Genomic DNA, 24,037 nt, shown 5'->3' with positions numbered 1-24,037 from the left:
GCACATCATATTCTTGGAGAAGTCTCTGGTGGTGATACCATAGCACTTACTTTAGGAAACTGCTTGACTGGTATTAAAACTTTCTGGCCCAGTTTCATGTTCTTGTTGATGACGACATCGATGAACTTCTCCTCCTCCTTCCCCTCGTCTTTCTGAATTTTTTCAATCTCTGGAAAGAAGCAAGAAAAAAAAAAGATGAGCCTGTGTTGAAAAGCATGAACTTACAGGACTGGAGCAGCAGAGAAGTACGAGTGCAAAAAAATACATATCTTCATTGAAAGAATAATTGAAGTTTCTTTTATTTTGGGATGCACTGTTTTCAGTACAAGAGCAAGGTGAGAGTACATGAGTATGCAATAGCAGTTAGCCTTGCCTGTCATAATGGCTGGAAACTGCTACACTGGCTACTTGTGTCACACAGTAATGAACACAAAACTCACTTCTGGTAAAAGCTTTTTCTTCAAAATCCTGAACTGTTCAACCTCAAGTGAATGCTGCTTCTCAGATTGCTGAGAAAATGTCAAAAAGGCTCCTTAAAGTTTTTCAATTTGACACATTAGGATTGTGTCTTTTGTTCAAAACCCAGCTACAGGACATTTATAAAACACAAAACACAGAGTAAATTGTTACTAAAAAGCAAATATTTAGGTTTTTTCTCCACTGCAAGGACCTCAAACAATTTTACAAGTAAAGCTTTGTCTAACAGACATGAGAGTGTTTTTCATGATTTTCTCAAATTTTTCTAATACACAGTAAAAGCTATAACTATAAAACTATAAAATCCACATTGCAACCTAAAATTGGGCATAAATGAAAGAATATGGAAATCTAGTGCAGTATATTAAATCTTTTTGTGTCACTGAGAAGTCATTTAGTGTTTTTCTGAAAAAATAATGTTTTAAAGAGCTTAAACAAAATAAGTGTTTTAAAGGTTGGAGATGATCCAATGCAAACTAAAACCCCTGACCCTATTACCTCGAAACCTTGCATACTAAACTGTATTTTATTATGTTTACTCATGTGATTGACCAGAATTGGCTGAAATCTGTGTCTTTCAGAAGCTGTAAAAACTTGAGATTTTAAGATATATTTATGCAGTGTGTGATTTTGTGAACATTTATGGCATCATTGTGATGCCATAGGGCTGCCATAGAGTGCGTTTAATAAAATGTATTTTACAGCTCTCCCCATGGTTTCTTGAATTTTTTTTCAAGGTCAACTTTGACCTTGGGCGCTAACAATGAAGGTAAAGGTCAAATGCTTAACCAACCTAGGTACTCATGTCCCCCAAGGCTTAGTATATTGTTGTGAAGTTTGACTACGATCCAAAAAAATTGTGGGTAATGTAAAGTTTTGACCTTGACCCGGGTTTCACCAAAATGAAATCAGCTTGAGCTGTTACTGGTTTCCACCATCACACAAAATGTGGAAACAATATCTTGAAAACTGTGGACGCTAGACTGGTAGCATAGACAGACAGCACCGATTACATACCCCCTCCCTTCAGGGGGAGAACAAAATAAACACAACTGAACCAGTGACAGCAGTACAGTGTGTTCTGAGTCAATTCTAAGTAGTGACCTACTTTAAATTACTTCTGAAAACACATTGTTTACAGACTTATTTTTTCATGTGCTTTTATTATATGTGATCTTTATCTTAGATTTTTATTTTGCTTATAATTATTTCCCGCTGATATATTGTTGTTGTATTATTCTTTCTGCTTTCTGGCTTTTGTTCTTTTATTGGTATTCATAATTTCTCTTGCTATTTTGTGTTTTCTATTGCGTATCCTTGTTTCCTGTTACTTGTTACTTCTTGTACACTTGCTAAGCCAAAGGTTGCTGGTTTGTTTCCAGTAGGAAAGAGCATCTGGTATAAAACTCTGTTGAATCGAACATGCAGCGTAACCCCTTGTGGCGAGGGAGCAGCTGAATGTACCTGATTTTTTCGGATGGTGACTGTTTCCACTAATTACTTCACCTGTGAGTCTGAATGAAATTAAACCCTCACTAACTAGTTCTTTCTACTGTTTCCTTGCAGTCTGTATTTACGCATTAAAATGCCAATAAAGGTTTCCAGTCACGTGAAGAAAAGCAATTTCTTCACCTGCTCTTATCCACTGTTGCTTTGTTTAGTTGTGAGAGTGCAAATGAATGCAGAAGAAACTCAAATGAAAGCTGTCTGTATGCAGGAAAACTGTTCAGTCTGCCACAATCTTCTAATCATATCATTTCTTGTAAACTTCGCTGCAGGGTGACAGCAGCCATCCACCTTTCTCATTCTGGCAGAGAAAGCTGCAGCATGAAGGGTGAGTCAAAAAGGGGGCGCTCCGTTAGCTCCTAAATATCTTTGCATATTGAAATTGTTAATACAAAAAAAAGGTGCTCAAAAGAATGAGCACCTCTATGAAAGCAGAAGCTTTGGCAGGTGTATGTTAACACAATACCACAAACCATGCCAGGAGGAGCCGTCCCAGTAAATTTACCCCAAACTCAGACCATTCGGTGATAAAGAAACACGAGATCTAAATGTCTGGCTCTGAAGTCCTCAGTTACAATGTTAAATGTTAAAGTTGCAGACGGTACAATTAGAAGAAGGCTGAACAAGTACAGCTTGTTTGGAAATGTTGCCTGGAGCAAGGCTCCAGCAATGCATCAGAACAAATCGCAAGACTTCTGGTTACAAGACGAGACCAATGTTTGGCCATAGTACACATCACCACGTTTGGTAAAAACCCAGACACAGCATATCAGCACTATCACATCACACCAACTATCCAGAATGCTGGTGTGATGATTTGGGCTTGAAGTCACTGAATTAACCATAACATGCTTGGTTTGTTTGGTAAATCTCACTGATCATAATCTGTCAACAATAAAATCATTACTTAAATTGAATTATGACATTTGTTTGTGTAATACAAATTAGAGGCTCCATGGTGTAGTGCAGTGGTTCCCAAACTTTTTTTGCCAGGCCCCCCTTTTTTTCAAGAAAAATGTTCGCGCCCCCCCCCAAACACATCCTCCAAACACACACACCCATATTTTGTTTACAAACTCCATTGCGGTTTGTTTCACACCTCAAACATTTAGTAAACAATTAAGCAAATACAAGTAAACAGCAATAAATTACAGGTAGTAATAAAATATACTACTAACTCTTTTACGCTACGTCCACACCTACACGGGTATTTTTGAAAACTCAGCTGTTTTACACGCTTACATACACACACGCAGTTACTGTCCCTCCATTTAGAAAGGCAGAGGCGTCACGGTGTAATTATTTTACGTGTAGTTGTTTTTTTTCCTGTGTAATAATATTCAACATTGCTGTCAATACATTTTTCAAAAAATGTCTCTCTGTGTGAAATGGGTTTAAACACATAAACAGCTGTGGGATACTGTTTGTCCGTGATTTGAACAGGGGGAACAAATTACGGCAGGATCAGCCTGATATTATTTGTATCCCGCTGTGACTTTACTGTATAAAGAGCTAACATGTCCAAAATGTCAGGAGTAGTTAGTTATTACAAGAAGTGTTTGTGAACTTCTGGTGGGATCCTGTTTGTCCGTGATTTGGAGAGCCCAGCGCTGCTCCCGACGCAGGGAAACTAATTTTGCAGGGGAGACCTACCTTGGCACTTGTGCAGGTGAAGCTAAAGGGAAGATATGCTTCACCATATTTTCTAGTCTTTGACTTGGAAGGAAGTTGGTTTGGAAACATATTTGGCGATGCTTCATCTCCTGCTTTGCATTTATGTGGGAGCCCCGTCAAAAACCTGTCCACAGTGTCCAAGCGCTCTTTTTTTTTTTCTTTTCATACCGCGCCCCCCTGCAATGGCTCTGCGCCCCCCACACTTTGGGAACCTCTGGTGTAATGGATGACACATTTGCTTATCGAGTAAAAACTCCACAGTTTGATCCTGGGAGGAGACACAAATCCCTCAGTGATTTTGTCAGGAAAGAAGTGTAAAAATCTGTCAGTTCAAATGTGAGCTACACTCGGTGAGTAAGGGAACACCAAAGAGCAGCTTTTGGTTTCTTTAATATAAGGTATTGACTTGAAATGATATACTATGTATTGCATCATAAGTATCATAACAGCGATAACACAGGCACACATGCCATTTTATATGCTACAGTATGCTTTTGGTTTCATCCACTAAATGTGATTATTGGTTTGTAATTATTGAAGTTTTTCTGGCGTAAAGTGGTTGTTTAACGAAAGCCAAGGATCCCCAACATACTTATTAGATGTCCTCACTGTGACTCCTGTGATGCATGTGTCACATGAATTTAAGGTGAATGAATTACTAAATTACCAATAAACAGTGGTATAAAGTGTTATTCAAAATCCATTCTTACCATGATTATAAAAAAAATTAAATTGAGATGCTATTGGGACTCTCTCTGTGGGGACACAGGTCTTTTCTAAGCCTGGAAATGGGAAAGAAAATGACCCTCATCAGTATATTTTTTACTGTCAAACTCTTAGTTCCCTTCAGTATCACCCATCTCACCTATTGGCTGAGTCACAGCCATCATTAATACTTTCTAATTTGAGCAGAGACACCGATTTACTTGAGCACACACGACATGTGCTACAGTCCCTTTCATGTTCCTGTGGAAAAAAATGAAAGGGAGGACACTGGCGCTTGTACCTCCAGGCTACCAAAAATACTGGCTGTCACGCCTCTTCTTTCGGGAGAGGGAGACTTTGATGTATTTGGAGATGTAACCTTGAACATTTAATCAGATGGATAACATCTGTGTTTCAGCGCCAGGAAAATGGTTTTGTAGAGAGGTGCAGGAGGGGTCCGCGACAAAGACTCGAGGCTAAAAGCCCAACAGGAGGAAAGGGTGAGGCAGAAGGTGAACTCCATCACAGATTTATGTCTCTCGCACAAAATGATTTTCAAACAGGAAAAAAAACATTAGATAAAAACAGAACAATCAACCTTTTTTTTTTGAGTCGAGGTTTACGAAGACAACGTGAGAATCTGATCTGACAGTGATTAGATGAAGGCAAAACAGGGTCTGTTTCTGTTTCTATAAAGTTGAACACACTCTGGTTTAACACATCACATGAGCAGATACACCACATACCCGTTTTTCAATTACACTGAGCTGACCATATCAGCACTGCAAACTAGAAACTGCGAGCCAATTGTGATTTCCCAACAAAGCTCTGCAGCATTACATTAGCAGAATGTAATTAAAACCTTTGATACGAGTTTTAACGGGGATAAAAGAAGTATCAGCGAGATGGAGATATCTTTAAGCTTCAGTTTATCCCAAAGGGGGCACGGAGTGCACATGTTCTGAGAAAAAAGACAACATTAATATTAATGCATCACCTAGCAACATGCCAAGACAGAGTTTCCTCCTTCCACCAGGCGTTACGTTGGGAGACAGTGAGTGAGACTGTGATTCAACTGCATTCTTTTTTTCCCCCCTCAAGCTTACAGCACAAGAAAACGCTGCATTTCAAGTCCAAATGAGCCCCAACAGGGCAGTGCAATCAATCAGCAGGTGTAATAGGCAGCCAAAACGGCAGTTTCAAATGAGCTCACCCTCTAAACATGGCATCAGAATCAGCTAGTGCAAATTAACCAACCACAGTTTCCTCCAAAATCCTGTTTGCGGCACAGAAATGTAGAAAATGTGGAACTGAGAAGCTCCTCCACCTCAGAGTCCTGCTCAAACCAAAGAGATGAAACATGCATCACTGACACATGCACAGTGTCCCTGTTGTTTTTCTTTTTTCTTTCCTACCAGCTCTATCAGATTCCTCTGTTCCAACTCAATTTGCTTGTCTGAGAGGCACGACAAAAACTTTTATTGAATTTTCACCCCAACTTCCTGCATCTGAAATTAAAGGTACGCTCTCAGAAACAGGGGTACAGTAAGAGTCTGTCCCTGCAAATGAAACCTACATAAATGCACCATCCTGGGCTAATTTTCAGACCAAAAAGGTTCCCAAACAATTAAAAGGTACACATGTGGACAGCCTCTTGTTGCAGTATCAGGAAAGGTACATGACACCATCAGCTTTTTACAGCTGAGGTATAAAAAAAACCCTACAAGGCTACAGATCAGGGCTGGGCAATTAATCAAATTTGGTATCCAAAGAATTTTGAAAAATAGTCATTTGCATAAGCATTTGTTTTTGCACTCTTAAGACATAGAAATGTTTCTATATCTTATAAATCAGCAGCACCCCATTTCCTTTAGATTAGTACACCTGATTTATACCTACTCACTGTTTAGTTCAGCCCTAATAAAGATCTCTAAAAGACAGCCTTCGGTCAAATAGATCAATCTATAGGAAACATAACTCCCAAGGTGAACCTGAAAAAGGATCTGTCCTTGTCTCCAGGTATAAGGGTGCAATGGCTGTAGCCTTGTACCCCTAACGGTACAATGAGGTACTTTATTTCCTGACAGCGTAGTATCAGAAGTCTTTACTCTTGTTACACTGGCTGTGCTTTATGTGACTCTCTCATTCAACAGAAGACGGCGACTCGTGAAGAAATTCAGTGGGTTGATAGAGCTTTTGAAGCCAATGTGTCTCAGTTGCTCCAAGACCCAAATGGAATAAATTAATGAAACACTGAATTTTGAAGATTTCCTTAAAACATCTTGAGGAGCCACTTAGCCTACATATTGTTGAATATGTATGTACATCCTGTTCCCCTGATGAGGGCTGTTGCTGCTAAAACATGTCGATTTTTTCATTATTGCTGAAGAGCAGCTAAATTCTTTTTTTCAATTCCTTTGCTTCTACGGTTATGTGAAAAAGTAAGTAGTGGAAATCTTTCACTGTATTTCATTATTACTACATCGGAACAGTGCCTACGCATGAAGGTTATATACTCATATGATATGAAATGTTATTTATAGTTCTAATTTCACAGATACATTGGAAAATATGTACGCACCTAAATTTAATAAAACCATCAACATTTTTAAATTATAATCTGGTGTTCTAGATTAGATGCCAATGATTACAACCTCCTTAAAAGCTGCAGCGTGCAACACAGGTTTAATAAGCATTAGTAGGATACCATCATCTGATGAATGCAGGCTGCACAGCTGATAATAACTACTGAACCGAGGCCACGACATGGAGCCGTTACTCTTCCACTATTTGTTTTTTATGCTACATCCCTGTTGGCTTGGTCACAATAACCGCCATATATAACATCATACAAACTGCTTATGCTCTCATAACTCAACTCGACTTTCTTCTTTGTTAGTCGTTGGAGCCAGCTAAAGATATCGTCATAATCCCGGTCCTCTGGCACAGCCTAAAATCTCTCTCTGTATACCCAGCTTTAAGAAGTGACAAGAGGAACATGTTTTATTTAAACCTGGTGCTCATCTTTGCTGTAGAAGTGTTTGGTGTCAAGAGCGAAAGATCTCTGGTGGCTTCATATAAGCCTGGCAAGAGATATAAAAGGATCTCCAAATCATTTCAGCTGAAGAGTTTCACTGTACAATCTTCTACGTGTAGTTTTGATTTCAGACTGCTGCTAATTTGTCCAGGACAAATCACCAACAACAATAACTGTTATCTGTGGCACTCCTTTGTGTTTCTAGTGCTTCTTCTTCTTTCTTTCAGTGTCCCCCATCTCTGTCTTCTTGTTTCCCGGAGTTTCTTCTTTTAGTTCCTTCCTACTTTATATTCAAGGTTAATTTTCTCTTATGTTTTAGTGTTGTCCTTTCCAGCCTTTGTTCATTTTCCCCTCTTTTCCAATATTTTTTCAGCCTTCATTGCTTCTAGCTTTTCCAACTCCTTCGCTCTTTTATCAGTCCATCTGTTTGCCCTCTTCATGCAAGAGTTCCTGTTTTGTTTGAACGAGCCTTTGGCTTCACTTTTTTAGTCATCGAGTTAAATAAAGCTTTATTTTCTGTTTTCAAGGCCTCCCTCGTGTGTTGTCATTTGGATACAAAGAAGTCTCAATAAACCCCCAAAATTTAATCATGTGATCTGAACAAAGAAACACGAGGATCTAATCTTCACAGTAACACAGGAATCAGAGTGAAAGAGGGCCAATCCACACAGACACTATGAAGACCCAGACATAAGAAAGACATGGCAAAGGGAGAAACCTCAACACATAAGTGTAGTAAACAAGGATCTTGGTCCAAGCACGGTCCTACATTTACAGCTAGTATATATGTGTACACAAAGAAGGCTTTTGTTCTTCAGCGATAAGAAAAAGCAACAAGTTTCAGCAGCAATAATCCCCATGAGGGGAACATGATATCCATATTTAGTAATGTTTAGGACAAGTGGCTCCTTCAGAGCTCACAGAGAGAATGTCAGAGTGAAGCATAACTTAAGAAAAAACTTCAAAACTCAATATTTTATTCATTCAATCCATATGGGTCTCTGTTCAGCTGAGACATAATATTGGCATAAAAACAGCTGAATTCTTTTCATTTTTCACACAACTTCACAAGTCAAGAGTGTTGCTGAATGGTGTGCACAGAACTTGGCAATTAACTTGAAGAGTACAAAACAAGAAAAATAAAAACAGAGTTAAAAGAAACTGCAAAAAGCACAACAGCACCTCTCTTCTCCATGTACGTCTGCTCTTCCCTGAGCCCCTCATGTTTGGGAGTTTTTTTGTTTTTTTAGCTTCTCTTGCATCAAATGTGTCAACTTTACAACCTATGCACACATTAAAATATATTTACAATCTATAAAATATGTCAGCCTGGGTGACGCCACCCCACAACGGGACACCGCCCCAGCTGTCTGCTTTCCTATTAGAAATGGAATCACTTAAAAGCAGCTCTGTGATTTAGGTCTTCCCATTTAAAATTCATAAGCTGGGTAGATTTTGTGGGATTATGCATGACTTCAGCTGCATGCTACAGAGTCAAGTTAGGGACGGAAGCAACTGGGTCATTAAGTCTAACAATTTCAGAGCTATGGCAAAAATACACTATGTTCACACTGGGTGTACAACCCGATATCACGCGTCTATTACACGCAAAGCAGGTCCACGGTGTCCATTTCACGATTTGCTTCTAAAAAACGTGAAATATACACACATACAGAAGTTGCAGTAACAGCAGAGGGAGATTTTATTTCGAACCAACATGAAAATAATCATGAGAAAGTGTTTAAACAGACATTATTAATTCATTAACATACATATTAGCTGCTCAGCTTAATCGTTTCTGGCGATTAAGGACCCTGGAATGTACTTGATACGTTTTTTGTTTGTTACCGACTTCGTGGCTTTAAATATATTATCTCCCCCTGCTGTTAATCCAACTTCTGCATGCGTGCCCATTTCACGTTTTTTAGAAGCAAAGCATGAAATGGTCACAGTGGACTGGTGTGTCTATTATACGTTTTGCCGTAATACTGGGTTGGGGTGTACCCACATTGTCAATGGACAATGACAACCAGCAGGATCATGCCAAGTACATGCTGTGACTCACTTTGATCTGCAGTGCAAACACTACAGGTAACTGTTTGTTTCTATGACTCTTTCTGCTATCTTTTATTTGAGCATATCCTCCTCCAAAAAGCGACCCAGTGGGTTGATTATTTAAGCAACCCTGTGCCCTCAGAGCTGTGATGTTTGGGCCCCAGCTCAAAAAGTCACAGCTCTGGAAACTGACTGAAGAAATTAAGAAAGGGTTTTTTAAATATTTCTACACACCTGGTAAAACGCTGCCCCTGGTGGTGAAAGTTTTACGTACATTCTGTAGTTTTTAATCACAAAAATTGCCTTTTAAAGCTATAAGCTATAAGTACTATAATCAGCAGGTATATAAAGTATAATATTAGTATTATTAAATATGGTAATGGTCTTGAACAGTGTTTTTTCCTTAAACTAAACACCAGATATGACAGAGAAGATCTAAATTTCATATTTATCTATATAGTGAGACCCTAGCTTATCATAAAGAGCTTGCTACTGGCTTCCTAAATCAGTCAGATTAGCACTCTGTGTCTCATTTATTAGTCCTGCACAACAACAAAACTGTAAAGCAACATTTGTTGATTTGTCATCCAGTATTTCTTGACAAACAATGCTCCATTGATCTGATTCACTCATTCTTGGCTAGTTGTTTCACCATCCAGGCTGCATGCTTAGCTAGACTAACTGCCCTTGACTAACGTCTTTCTTAATGCTCAGGCATCTCAAATATTCACCCTGTCACTCTCCTCTGACAATCCAATTTGACAAAATTTTGAGTTGTTCACTGAATGTGAAAAAGCAGCTGTTCATTTAATCCCATGCTACACTAAAACCCACAATTTAAGAGAAACTTTACTTTGTCTTCAATTATCATGGTTTCAATTTTAATAACTGATTACCAATAATACCAAAGTGGTAAGAGCCAGTGTTGCTTTAATGTGAAAATGAGGCAGTGTGGGTGCTCTTAGTGGCCACACTTTAGTAAACAATATATATGAAGTGAAAGTTCACAGCTAAGAAATATAATGAGCGCTACATCGGCACTGATTCAAGCGCTAATTACCCAAGAGCCCACAGTGGCTTTGGATGTTCAAGGATATTCAAACAGTTCATGTCAAAAACTTTGAATTAACGCGGCACAAAGTTTGAATTATAGATCTAATGACACCTTTTTGTGGCGCGAACGAAAGCTGCGGATGAGAAAAAAAAGGAGCAGAGAAAATGAATGAAAGCCCAAACAGTGTTGTACTTCACAGAGAATGTGCAGCTATATAGCTCTGGGTTCAATTTAGCAGAACTGACTGGTGCTTTAGAATTAATCATACATTAAAAAGTGTTTTATGCCACATTTTTTTATTTTACCCGTGGATTTTAGGTTTTTTTTATGTTTGTGGTATTTATCTAACTAAGGTGCCCCCAGGGCAACACGCACTTCTTTGCTGTACTAAACAGAGACTGTCAGGAGTTACATGAGCTTATATGCAATATTAACAGACAAGTCTTTGGTCTCAAATAAAGGGAAAAAACATTATTATGTTTATGTTTTTTTTATCTCCAGGCAATGCAGATCACATTCCTAACTGGAGAACACTGACAAAACTGACACTTTTTCTGTCTTCGTTTGTATTTTATGAGCGTTATTATCATTTGCACTACTTTTCATTTGAATAGAGCACAGACAGGATGTACCTGCATGGAAAGAGCTTATGACTCAATGCGTTTCCTTCCGTAAATAATTGAATTGAAAATTGCAAGACAGTGAGTTTCTCTTCTGCTCCAGCAAGTGTCTGAAGCAATAAAAACATGTCTTGTCTAAACAGCACAATGGCAGTTTATCGGCAGCTTTCTGCCACTTCCTTTATGCAGCTGATGCTGTATGCAGCTGTCTGCGGCAGACACACTCATTATTTTGTTGTTTTGCAATTACGGGTCAAATGAATGAAATGCTCAAATAGGGGCAAACACATTATTATTCTCATTTTCCACTTTCCATCCAGCAGAACATGCTAATATAAACTCAATGAAAGGACACCGAGGTCATCCAGAAAGTTGAAATACTCAGAATATAAAGTAAGAATATTCACAAAGGAAGCTTGTTAACAAAACAGAAGCTGTGCGGGAGTTTGAACAGTTCTGCTTGTTCAACTTTAAAGATTTTTTTTTCTCTATTCATGCTCGTGTCACGTTTTTTATTCGCGGTTTGAAGTAGGTGGAGCTTCATTGGAAACGCGTGTCCATGCACCAAAGGTCAGTGAATGAACTTTGTGTTCAACCATATATATTTAAAGTGAGACACAAGTACGAGTTATGGAACAGACCAGGTTCAGTGATTTCCATAACAAAGAAATATTTAGCAAACACTGGCTAACCAAGATCGAATGTGCAAGGTTACTGTTGCTTTTATAACCCAGAGTAAGGAACATACTGTTCAGAATGGGTTTTTATTAGTTATTATATTGGTAAATGTTTTCTGATTTTTACTTAGTAATTTGCTCATTTATCTGTAAGAAGAAGAATCTTTATTCTTTATTGCTTTGCAAAAAACTAAGGAGCAGCTTTAAACATATCTGCTTAATTTACTTAAAGCGATCACAGTGTAGCAACATTACATTATGGTGTATTATAAACCAGTCTTTTAATATGTAAAATTTTCTGGATGAAAATTGCAATTCACTTAATAGTGATTACAGAGCATCTCCTTTACAATAGTTGCCATTTTGCTCAGAGGCTGAACTTAAAATTTAACCTGAACACAGAGTGTCTCAGTTTTTCTTTAGTCATACTTAAGATCTACTGAGATTGTTTTTTAATACCACTGAAGAGCTCCTGTCACGTCGACCATCTGAGGCATGCAGCACTCCTCTCAAGTAAAAATCATTCAGGAGGAATACATGTAGTGAGTCCTGCTATTAGAGAAGCTGGAAGTGCTTCCACTTTCTTTTGAACCTGTCTAACAGCATTATTTGATCAATAAAACAACTGTTGATTCTTTTTTTTTTCTTATCAAATAATTGTTTCAGTTCAGCACGAAAGCCTTGGTCGTTTTTAGCTGAAACACTCGTATTTACCAGCCTCAATAAATTAGAACACCATTTCTTTTCCTGTTGTCTGCTCATCCTATAAAAACTGCACAGGGGGACTGAGTGACTGCCGAGAGTTTCAGGCAGTATGGTCAGTGCCAGATATGGTTTTGCTCACATAAACTTCATGTGTGCTACCAGTGTGACCGCACACATTTAGCATGAATCATGGTGTCAAAGCTGTGACCCCTGAAAGAGAAACTAACACAGGGGGAAAAAAGAAAAAGGAAAAAAAAAAGAATGAAACACATCTCGACTCGCTCCTGTCCTGAAATCTCAATTTCACTCTGGCTCCTCCATTGCCTTGACAAGGTCAGGCTGGCAGCAGGAATTCGTCTCGCCCCCTAATCTGGAGATTACATTCTCGGCGGCTGGGCAAGGCCCTCCCCCCTTTCCCTTTCCTGTTTTGCCTCTCTCCTCGCAACCCTGCCAGCCTGGCTCTCCACTGCGGGGTAACGAGCCAAGACCCACTTACAGTGTGGAGATAATGTCCGCGGATTAAGACAGAGAGCCCCTCGAGTGGAGCCTCTTTCATTTCAGTATCTGGCCTGTGAAGCATCATAAATACAGCTAGCCAGTCAGAGACTCCACTCTGTGAATGTCGGTGGAAGTCAAACTCTGTCCTCTTATGAAGTGTGTGTACGCATATGATCCTAATCCGCCAAACTCAGTGGTAATGGCTACAGCATTACACAAACACAAAAGAACATTTTCGCAGCGAAAAATCATGGCAACTTTGGGGACGCTCTTGTCACCCTCGGGGTGAGTTACCGATTCAAAATGGTTGTGTAAGAACATTAAAGTTCCCTGAAGATCCCCTTGGGTGGCAGGGTTGTTCAAAGTGCAAGAGTTTGGATTTTCAGGACATTTAATGCAACAAAGAAGCTAGAATTGCTTCAGGCTTCTACCTCGCGTGACAGCACATACTCCAGGCCCGGGTTGTTTGTTTAGCATTCACCTCGGCACCAATCCATTTACATACTTGCTCACAACGAGATTATCACAATGTTCTCAACCTGCCGAAGGTTTGCTTTAACAAAATTGCCAGTCTGTGAAGTTATGAGCAGGCGCATTAAACAGCCAGGTGTAATAGATGGAGGTTTTCCTGGATAGTTTACGATCCAGGAACCGTTTTGAACAAGCTGAGAAAAAAGTAAAAACAAAAACTGCCCAAGTTTGTCATGGTCAGTGCTTTATCTCTGTTTTGCTTTATTCTGCTTAGCTGTTCCATTTGCATCACAGAAAACAGATAGTAGTGATCATAAAAAAAAAAAATCTGTAATTGAGCCATTTCTATGACCTCGCCATCAACATAACACACAAGTGCTAAGTGGATTTATGAATTTTATTCTATGACTTGCAAGTCATAGAATATGACTTGCAAGTCATATTCTATGACTTGCTGACTGTGCTATACACAGCAGATGTAAGTTCCAAAACAAATGTATAGAACATTCAGAGATTTGGCCTAAAAACTGCTGAATACAGAATGAGGTTGATCCCCAAACACGCTATATAGGTTAATATTATTCCTCCATACATAATTCAACATATTTCTCATCATAAAATATTCTGTTTTTCACACAATAGATCAGAATTTATGAAATGGTTCAGAAGTTTTCAGAAAGCAGCAAGATAAGCAAAACCTTACATTAATCTTACAGTGTACGCATAAAGATATAGTCACCAAAAAAAACCACAATTGCTTTTGCGATAGAATATTTACATAATATGCATGTATAGTTTTTAGATGTCTTGTAGATGACAGAGCAGTGTACAAAGATCAGAAACAGTATCGAGAAATTCCACTGGGTTTAATATGGGTTCATCAAAAAAAGTAACAAAGATAAAGTCTTTTGGCATCAGGACATAAACGCTTTTTAGTTACAATCTGTGCCTGTTAGCCTGTAAAGTAACAGTAGCTAAAAACGTTTATCTGTTGTTGCACACTCGGGGTGGCCAATGATTTGATTTTCATATTTCATCTTTGTATTAAAATATTTTTTTTTTAAAATCAGAACCAAATCAACAAGAATTTTAAATTCTAGAAAAAGACAACCTGAATAAATAAATAAAAAGCAGTTTTTAAATGATATCATGTATTTAGGGGAGAAGGCTACCCAAACCTACCGTACCATGTGTGAAAAATTGCTCCTAATGTAGGGTTGTATATAGACATTAATAGCGTGGCTGAATTGGACCTGTTGGTGGTGTTTTCAGAGTTTGTTTTCAATTGTGAAGCAAATAACAATGATAACAATAACTGTCATTTCTGTTTAAACCAAAATTCAAGTATCTCATTCACAGCCTCAAGGCAGTACCGTTTCTTTAAAACTGCAGAGAGTAAATATAATATCTATATAATTTCCTGTTATGCTTATAACACCCCTATTTTGCTTGCATCATGGATGAGAACAGAGGAAACCATCTATAGTGACGTAATAGGCTACCAATGGCTTCACACCACTGCACCAATGGTGAACACACAAATGCAAGAAATAGAGGAAAGTGCCAGCAAAGAGCAAATATGTAATGTATGTAGGAGAACACCTAAAGCATATGCACCAGTAGAACAACACTAAATGTAAACAGCAACTTTGTTAACAAGAAAATACTGCAGGGTACCTTTTGTAGAAAATTTATGGCTAACATGCATATACTGTATTCTTTTGAAGCAGTGGCTATGTGTTGACATCAACAAGTCCACAAGAAGCAATTAAACAGATAAAGAGTACATCACAATGTAAAGTTCAGTGCCTGTAGGTAGCTGAAGTTAACTTCCCTTGTGTCTAGGGAACGATAATTGTGCTTGCATTTGAGTTTATATTCTCACAATAATGATAACACAAGCCCAGTGCAGAGTGACCCATTGCATCCAGGGGACACTGAGACAAAAGTAAGGCTGACAAAACAGAAATAATGAACAAGTGAATAAAAAAACACAATGAGAATTCAGCGGCACTGTAGGAACCCCTCTCTCTCTCTCTCTTATACCAGAGGTGGACCATTTGACAGACAGATATAAAAATAAAAGGCGTTCCTGATGTGGTTGTGCAGCAGCTGAAGACACCAAGTGGCTGAAAAATGAAATTAAGGTGCCGTGACTGCAGTTTGATCGATGATAACTTGAGGCCTGCTTCAAAAGCGAGCCATTTCATATAATTTCCATATTAAAACGTATAGCTAAAAGGTATTAAAAAACATGTTTGGCTAGTGTCCCCTTCCATAATAACTGTACACAGGTGAATTTAATTTTGTAACTCATCCATTTGGATACTGTTATGACAAGTGTCCAAATGGATGTCTGATTAGTGTGTATTCCAGTCTGACTGTGTTTGTGCTTTTTTAGAGCTTTTTAATGGAATAACCTGACAAATAGCACAGTCTGGTGTGTGGTACAGCCCGCCCAAAAAACACAGTAGTTCCGCTTTGACGAGTGAAAATCGAGTATTTTTTCAGCTTGTTTAGGAAATGCGGACTGCTAATGAAGCCAACTAGAATCCAAAATATATTTATTTCTGCTTCTGAAGCAAAAACAAGGCAATAAGAAAAAAAAACATGATGACCAAAACACCTATTTTAAAGCTCCTGTGGGGTTCAAAACAAATGTGTGACATCACAGGTGCCATCCATCTTTTATATACAGTCTATGGAAGGCACCTATTTACTGTTTTCCACCCAGATAACAACTTAGATGAATGACTGTCTTTGTTTAGCAGGTTCCAGTAACAATAGAGTCTGTAATGCTTTCTCATCATCAGGCTACCTGCAGACCGCTGTGTACAACAAAACACTGAGCCCCAGTGCATGTACGCCCTGAGCCAAAGGGCAGCAATGAAAAGGATGGCTGTGCAAATATAAATCATTTTAAACATCTATTAATTACCAATAAATCACCTGTCTGATCACACCCTAACCTCAACAATGAACCATTCTTTCTTGGTTGACCCAGACATGAGAGAGACACGGCACTGCCACTTTATCCCACAATTATAAGCTGATGTTTATCGGTTCAAGATCCCTTCGCCTAATGAAGTTTCCCATAAAACTGTCATTAGGCTGTGAAAGGAGCCGGGGAGGAGGGATTTGAGGAGGAAAATGAAAACTGTGCAGCTTAATGTACATCATTATCGGGGACATCTCGGGCTGCATTATAAAAATACACTGAATCATCATATCTCATAATGACCAAGCACCTCCATTTTTTCTTTCAATTACTCATCGTGTGTCAATTAACACTGCAGACAAATGCCTGAAAGCATGTAAGTGCCTCTTAAAAGCCCTCGCTGCTGCTTTGGATTTGCACACACTGTGTGTCAGATTCAGGCAAATAGAGAAATTCATTTACACACTAAGTCAGCGAGCATTACAGAAGCATTAAAGGGAGCGTGTGCGTTCATGATATTATCACGAGCGTATTATTTTTGAACATTTTCCGATGCAGCACGGTGCTAACACGCTTGCCTCTCAGCATCACGCGTTCTCTAATCGCAACAAGCTCGGCGAACCTCTGTTCCTAACTGAGCCAAATCAATTAGATTGCAGTTTGTCGTCCCTTCATTGGACGTGAGCATCAAACAATTCAAGAAGGGAGAAAAGATCAATATTGCAAATGAAATAAAGCACTTGATGTTCTCCAGTGGAGATACACTCATTTCTGCACAGAGATAGGGATGGTGTTTGGCATTAACTGCGAGGGCCTGGCAAAGGCTCAGATCAGCTCTGCAAATACATCCTGTGTTGTTTTATTACCACAGATCATTTTAGCGTTTTGTATTTAGGATTACCAGACGCTGCCGCTGAGTACATGATCACACAATAGAGTCAACTGAATCCATTATTCTATCCTATTTATTAAAGCCATTACACAATTGTTAGCACTCAATAGACAAATCTTACTGACGGATTATCTTCACGAAACATAAAGGCAGACGACAGTTTGCTCTTCAAGAGAAGATCCATAACAGAGGAACTCACGTGACTGCTCTGAACGTCTAGGCTCAATTTTGGTGTGCAGCCAAATGTTCGGTGGCTTTAAGGATCAGAAGAATAATTGAACTGTAAGGTAAAGAGCTGCTCCATCATTGAACACATAAAAGTAAAGTTAGTACCACATGGCCTGTGAAATTAGCTGTAAAAGGTTTTGTGTAGCAATGAAGGGAGTCTTTGTCTGAGCCACAACAGAGAGACCAGGATTTTACTGAGACTGTACAGAAAGGATGGCTGTAGGCAGAAAACACAACAATCAGAGGGCTGAATTCCAACACAGCGGTGACTTTATGAGTAGGGATGGGTATCGTTTAGGTTTTATCCAATACCGGTGCCAAACCGGTACTTTTGAAACGGTGCCGGTGCTTAAACGGTGTTCAAACCGGTGCTTAAAGAATGGAGAACACAAACTTGTCCTAAAACCTCTCATGTTCAGCTGTTTTTTTTGTAAAAAGATAACAATGTTAGCCTTTTCTGCAGCTATAGGGCATATATGGTCTCACTCTTGGCTGGAAGCAGTGCTTAAACAATGGAAAAAACACAAACTTTGTCCAAAAACCTCTCATGTTTAACTGTTTTCCACTTTTTCTTTGGTCATTTTAGCCTTTTTGGCCAGGGTGAAGGGAGTATCTGCCATCAAACAAGAAGACAGCCGCATGTAACTACGACGGTGTTTGCTAGTTCACCTTACATGCATTAATGTAATAATGTGGTTAGCGTACTCAACGTTAATTACACACGAACAACATGAAGCTACTCACGCAGAGAAGAACGGCTGCTGCTGCCATCATCATCCGTCATCATTTCTGCTACACTGGCAGGGCTAGGGGCCAGGACTCTCCTCTTCGGGTTTTTGGGGGATGTTGCTAACTCCGGGTCCGATAACAGGCACCACACCCGCAGTAGATGTGCACGGTGTGAGGTCTCGCAGCAAGCTATCAAACACGGCGCATTTCTCGGCTTTAAAAAAAAAATGCTATGCGTCCCCAGGTGTTTCATCAGATTTGAGGTGTTACCTCCTTTGACAGTATCACAGTATCAGCTTAAAGCACTTGTTGCAGGCTGCTGAGTTTGCATCTTTTGCTGTGAAGTACAGCCAGACTTTTGATCGCTTCACCTTGAGCATTTTTAATCTGTAGCTCTGCTCTAAAAGAACGTACGTACCTGGCCCCGCCTACTATCCTCAGAAACGTAAAACAATTGGCTAGAATTGGCTCAGGAAAAAAAAAGTACCAATATAAAGCACCAAAATGTGCGCTGCTTTTCGGTCTGGTTACTACCGTTTATGTCAGAACCGGTGCCATCATGGCACCGGACACCGGTACCCATCCCTAGTCAGGGGTTTCAAACGAGTGTCTATCAGCAAACTGTTGGTATTAGGTGACTAATCTAAAATAATCACCACATCCATTTAAGCTGTTTGCAGCTTAGAGCACCTTAGTGACCGACAGTTATATTTGCTTGCTCACATTTTCACCTTGTTGCACCTTGCAATATTAACACTGCCATTACTGAAGAGAGCATCTTGAGTGTAATGAGGAGTGAAGAATTTATAATGGATCTAAACAAAATGCCTATGTGTTTGACTTTGACCTGCTCCAGTGCAGAGAGTGGCTTAAGTAGATTAAGTGTTATGTAAGCAAAGAAAGCTACAACATCGAAAAGAAAACATCTTGATTAGGCTGGTCGGACATTTTGAAGCAGCGAAAGAGCCTAAAGAGACTCTAGTCTTACTGTTGGGGGAGCGAACCATGACGGGGTGTTACAGTTACGAGGGAGGTCCTAATGAGTCTCAAAAGGCTCCGGAGAAGGAAGAGTGACTCCATACAGCCCTAACAGAGTTGCTTAGACCAGCTGCACACATGATATGTCTCCTCTGAGGGGAAAAAATCCTTCTATCCCTCATTTGCTCTTACTTTATTTCTTTTCCTTCCGTGAACACATGAACTTTGTGTGAGGCCTTAGATTATTCGCCTGACTAAAGGATACAAAAGCTTTGCTCTCTTTATTCCTGCTTGCGCTGAAGCCAAAGCTTGAAATGTTGCTCCCAAAAGTTAAGCGACTGTGGATGACGGCTTATGCTGAAAATGTAAAATGTCGTAACTGGTTTGTGGATGATGTCCTGATTTGAGCTCCTGGATACACAGAGGGATAAATCTCAGGCTAACAGTTTATAGATGCAGCGCTGGAAGAAAATGTTTTGACCGTGAACTCGACTCCACAGGGGAGGGAAAACCAACAGCTCTATTTGGTGAATACACTCCATTTCTTCCCTTGCTGCCCTGAAACAGTTTGTCCCTACTGAGACTGCCACAGGACTTTAAACAGAGGAGGAAAAAAAGAGCATTAAGCTGGTTAATGTATATACATCTGTTTGGTTTCTTTTTCTGTTTGTTTTGCTGTGAACTGATGTAGTGTGCAACCATTTATTTGCAATTTGCCTATTTATTCAAATAGTATTTAAAAGACAGTAAAATGGAAAATGTTTCTTTTCTTTTCTTTGTGTGAAATGACCAACTGTGCCGCCCCCACCCCACACACCCCCCTTTCACCAGATTTATAGGCAATGTATATGCAAAAATGTTCTAATGACTTCAGGAAGTAATTAAATAGTTATGTGATATGTATTTTCTACATTTCTTTTGCTGAACCTTCATTACATGACTGTCAAAAGTTTAATTACAAAAGGAGATTAAAACGATTTCATGATGATCAAATATTAATACAGCCGGCGCGATCATTTCTCTTGGCCTTAATATTTCTTAATAATAAGCTGACTTGTATGAGTTTTACGCACATATCATTTTTGCGCAAGACACTTGACCTCAATGAAGAACCAAGGATGAATTACCCAAGATGGAGCTGAATCACATCACAATTACAGTCATTTCAGCTGAGGTATTTTCTGAAGAATGGTACAGTACTTCTTAGAGGTAGTCGTCAGACGCGCGCACAGGATGGACAGCAGTGAAAAGTACTTCAGCGCCTACTCAGAGTCCAGTGACGATGTATTGAGTTACAGTAAGTGATATCTTTGAATGGGTGAGAAACTGATACAAGCCACTCTCTTATTTCCATGCGCACACACTGAAAGCATTGTTCACTTTTACTTTTGGTGCACCTTTCCATTTGAAACTAAGGCTGCTAAGAATGGCACAGAGGGGCTAAATTTAGCTGAGAAACAGCCTGGGTGGTAGCCTAGCACAGGGACAGGAAAACCAAAGAGATTACATCCGAGATGGGGGTTTAATCTGCAGGAGCAAATTAGAATGCTCAACATTAGCCCATGAATCATTAATTCAAGAGTGGAATTGCATTCATGCTAATTACTGAAGTTGAGTAGCTTTTTACTTTGGCTTGTTTTACTTGCAAATATAGAGAATGAACATATGGTTCTCCTTACGCTTTCCATCAAAAAGCACACCGATGTGACAACATTATTCTTTTTTTACAGGAGTTTAAAATAGTTAATATAGAGCTAGCTACTTTTTTTAACACCATAAACTTGGCTAGTATACTGTGATAGATAAATACCACATATTAATCTCAGATGTAATGTTCACAAACTTAGCAGTTATACTTCTAAAATAAAGCTACTTTTAGCGGTCCATTGGCTAAAAAAGGCAGATTTTATGCTTTCAGATAGCTAATATTAAACCTAAGAGCAGCAGAAAGTGAATGGCAGGATATATTCTAACAAAAAATATATGGTTAATATGAATACATGTTTTTCTTAACTTTAATATATAATTTCATTTTTAACATCTGAGAAAAAGAGATGATTTTAGCTAGCCTGTTTCTGTCAAATAGCTAAAACAGATTTTATGTTTTTAGATGGTTTGGTTGGCAGCAACAGACTTAATCTCAGATTTATTTATTATAGAGTAATGTACAAAATTCTTGAGCCACCCTTTATTTCTTTTATATTTTCCTTCCAAGGAGTGGGACTTCCGTGTCATTTTTAAAGGGATTTCGTTCTCCAGTTTTCTTTGGACATCGGAGGCTTTTTCACTCATTTTCAGTCCAATCTTTGTATTTGACCATAATTTTTGTTTGTTAAGCCACTTTAGCACTGGCACATGAATCATGCAAGTATAAAAAAGCACCCAAGTCAAGGGACTTTGTACATCTTGGCATGATATGCCCAGTGTCCTAGGGAGAAAGAAAAAGTGGCATGCCTTGAAAAAGCTACAGCAGGTGAACAGGATCTGAAATTCAAGAAGAAATACAAAAAAATTCATCAAAAACTTGACACAAGACCTGAGAGACACATTTGGCCCTCAAGTTCATCTATCTACTGTTCGCTAAAGCCTCAGCAGAAATGGTCTCAGTGGAACGGTGGCTGTGAAGTAGTACATCCTAAGGAAGGGAAACAGAGAGAAAAGGCTGAGGTATGTCAAATTACATAAAAACTAGACTGAAAATCAGTGACAACAGGTCTTATATTGAATGCAAATGTACCATTTTTGGTTCAAATCACTGTCAATATATAAACAATATTTTAGATATGCTCTACAAAAAATCTGCAAATGTGTAAATTTTCTGCAAATAATAAGTTACTCTCCACAGAAAAATCCACAGATACGTGAATCCACAAATACTGAACCGCGAATAGACGGGGGTCGTATGTACCATCTTTGAAAAGACTTGACTAATAAAAGCATACCTGGATAAAAAACACACAGAATGGAACACTATCACTCATGGATTGGCTTCCCCAGAAGTCACGCTTTAATATTATTTCAGGAGTGTTGGATCATCATGACAGAGAATGAAAGAAAGGCAGCCAACATTCAGAGAAAAACTTTGGATTGTCCTGGAGAATCAGTCCTGAAGATTATTAACAAAATTAAGAGAAAGACTGTCTAAGAGCGTTCAGGCTGTGGTGGAAAATAAAGGTGGTTGTGCCAAATACTGACTTTCAAGCATGCTAAGTATTATAACTCTGTTTTAGCCTTATGTTCTATTTTTCTATTTATGTTTGCATAGTTCAGTAAATATCTGCAACTATTTCCCATTTTCCTAGTGACATGTAAAGAAAAGATGGACAACTAAAGACTTTTGTACAACTGTATCTACATCGTGTACTCTTATTTCAAAAGAAAAACTTACAATAAAGTACTACAAACTTTACTGATATTTTACTGAATTAAAAGATGTTTTCCATTGATGTTTTGACAATTTTATGTGCCAAGCTAACTATAAATTTCATTTCAAGTGTTAGCAGACTCTTCATCAGTTGGCTCAAACATCATATTTGTCATATAGATAAGAGAGTGGTATTGATCTTCCATTGAATTACCAGAAACAGACCAGACATGTCTAAAGTCTATCTATCCATGAAGCCAGGTAACACACACCAATTAGTTAAACTGCAGGAATGTCTTAAAGACATAAAGACCTGGATGGCCGCTAACTTTCTGCTTCTTAATTCAGATAAAACTGAGGTTATTGTACTCGGCCCTGAAAATCTTAGAAATATGGTATCTAAGCAGATTCTTACTCTGGATGGCATTACCTTGGCCTCCAGTAACACTGTGAGAAACCTTGGAGTCATTTTTGACCAGGACATGTCCTTCAATGCACATATTAAACAAATATGTAAGACTGCTTTCTTCCATTTGCGCAACATCTCTAAAATTAGAAATATCCTGTCTCAGAGTGATGCTGAAAAACTAGTTCATGCATTTATTACTTCCAGGCTGGACTACTGTAATTCACTATTATCAGGAAGTCCTAAAAACTCGCTGAGAAGCCTTCAGCTAATCCAAAATGCTGCAGCAAGAGTCCTGACAGGGACTAGAAAGAGAGAGCATATTTCTCCTGTTTTGGCTTCCCTTCATTGGCTTCCTGTTAAATCCAGAATTGATTTCAAAATCCTGCTCCTCACATACAAGGTCTTAAATAATCAGGCCCCATCTTATCTTAATGACCTTGTAGTACCATATCACCCTATTAGAGCACTTCGCTCTTGCACTGCAGGCCTACTTGTTGTTCCTAGAGTATTTAAAAGTAGAATGGGAGGGAGAGCCTTCAGTTTTCAGGCCCCTCTTCTGTGGAACCAACTTCCAGTTTGGATTCGGGAGACAGACACTATCTCTACTTTCAAGATTAGGCTTAAAACTTTCCTTTTTGCTAAAGCATATAGTTAGGGCTGGACCAGGTGACCCTGAATCCTCCCTTAGTTATGCTGCAATAGACGTAGGCTGCCGGGGATTCCCATGATGCATTGAGTTTTTCCCTTCCAGTCACCTTTCTCACTCACTATGTGCTAATAGACCTCTCTGCATCGAATCATATCTGTTATTAATCTCTGTCTCTCTTCCACAGCATGTCTTTCATCCTGTTTTCCTTCTTTCACCCCAACCGGTCGCAGCAGATGGCCGCCCCTCCCTGAGCCTGGTTCTGCCGGAGGTTTCTTCCTGTTAAAAGGGAGTTTTTCCTTCCCACTGTCGCCAAAGTGCTTGCTCATAGGGGGTCATATGATTGTTGGGTTTTTCTCTGTATTTATTATTGT

General features: G+C 39.0%; 1 protein-coding gene across 1 annotated transcript in view; it reads right to left on the bottom strand.

The window, feature by feature from the left end:
• khdrbs3 (KH domain containing, RNA binding, signal transduction associated 3) overlaps positions 1-24,037 on the bottom strand; it is a 132,572-nt gene that overhangs the window by 67,923 nt on the left and 40,612 nt on the right. The window contains 1 exon segment of the mRNA XM_003443757.5: positions 51-169. Within this exon segment, the coding sequence (XP_003443805.2) occupies positions 51-169 (119 nt within the window).

The sequence above is a fragment of the Oreochromis niloticus genome, linkage group LG22, assembly GCF_001858045.2.
Source record: "Oreochromis niloticus isolate F11D_XX linkage group LG22, O_niloticus_UMD_NMBU, whole genome shotgun sequence".
In the NCBI taxonomy this organism is placed as follows: domain Eukaryota; kingdom Metazoa; phylum Chordata; class Actinopteri; order Cichliformes; family Cichlidae; genus Oreochromis; species Oreochromis niloticus.
The sequence above is the reverse complement of the archived record's forward strand: the minus strand, read 5'-3'. Positions and strand labels throughout refer to the sequence as shown.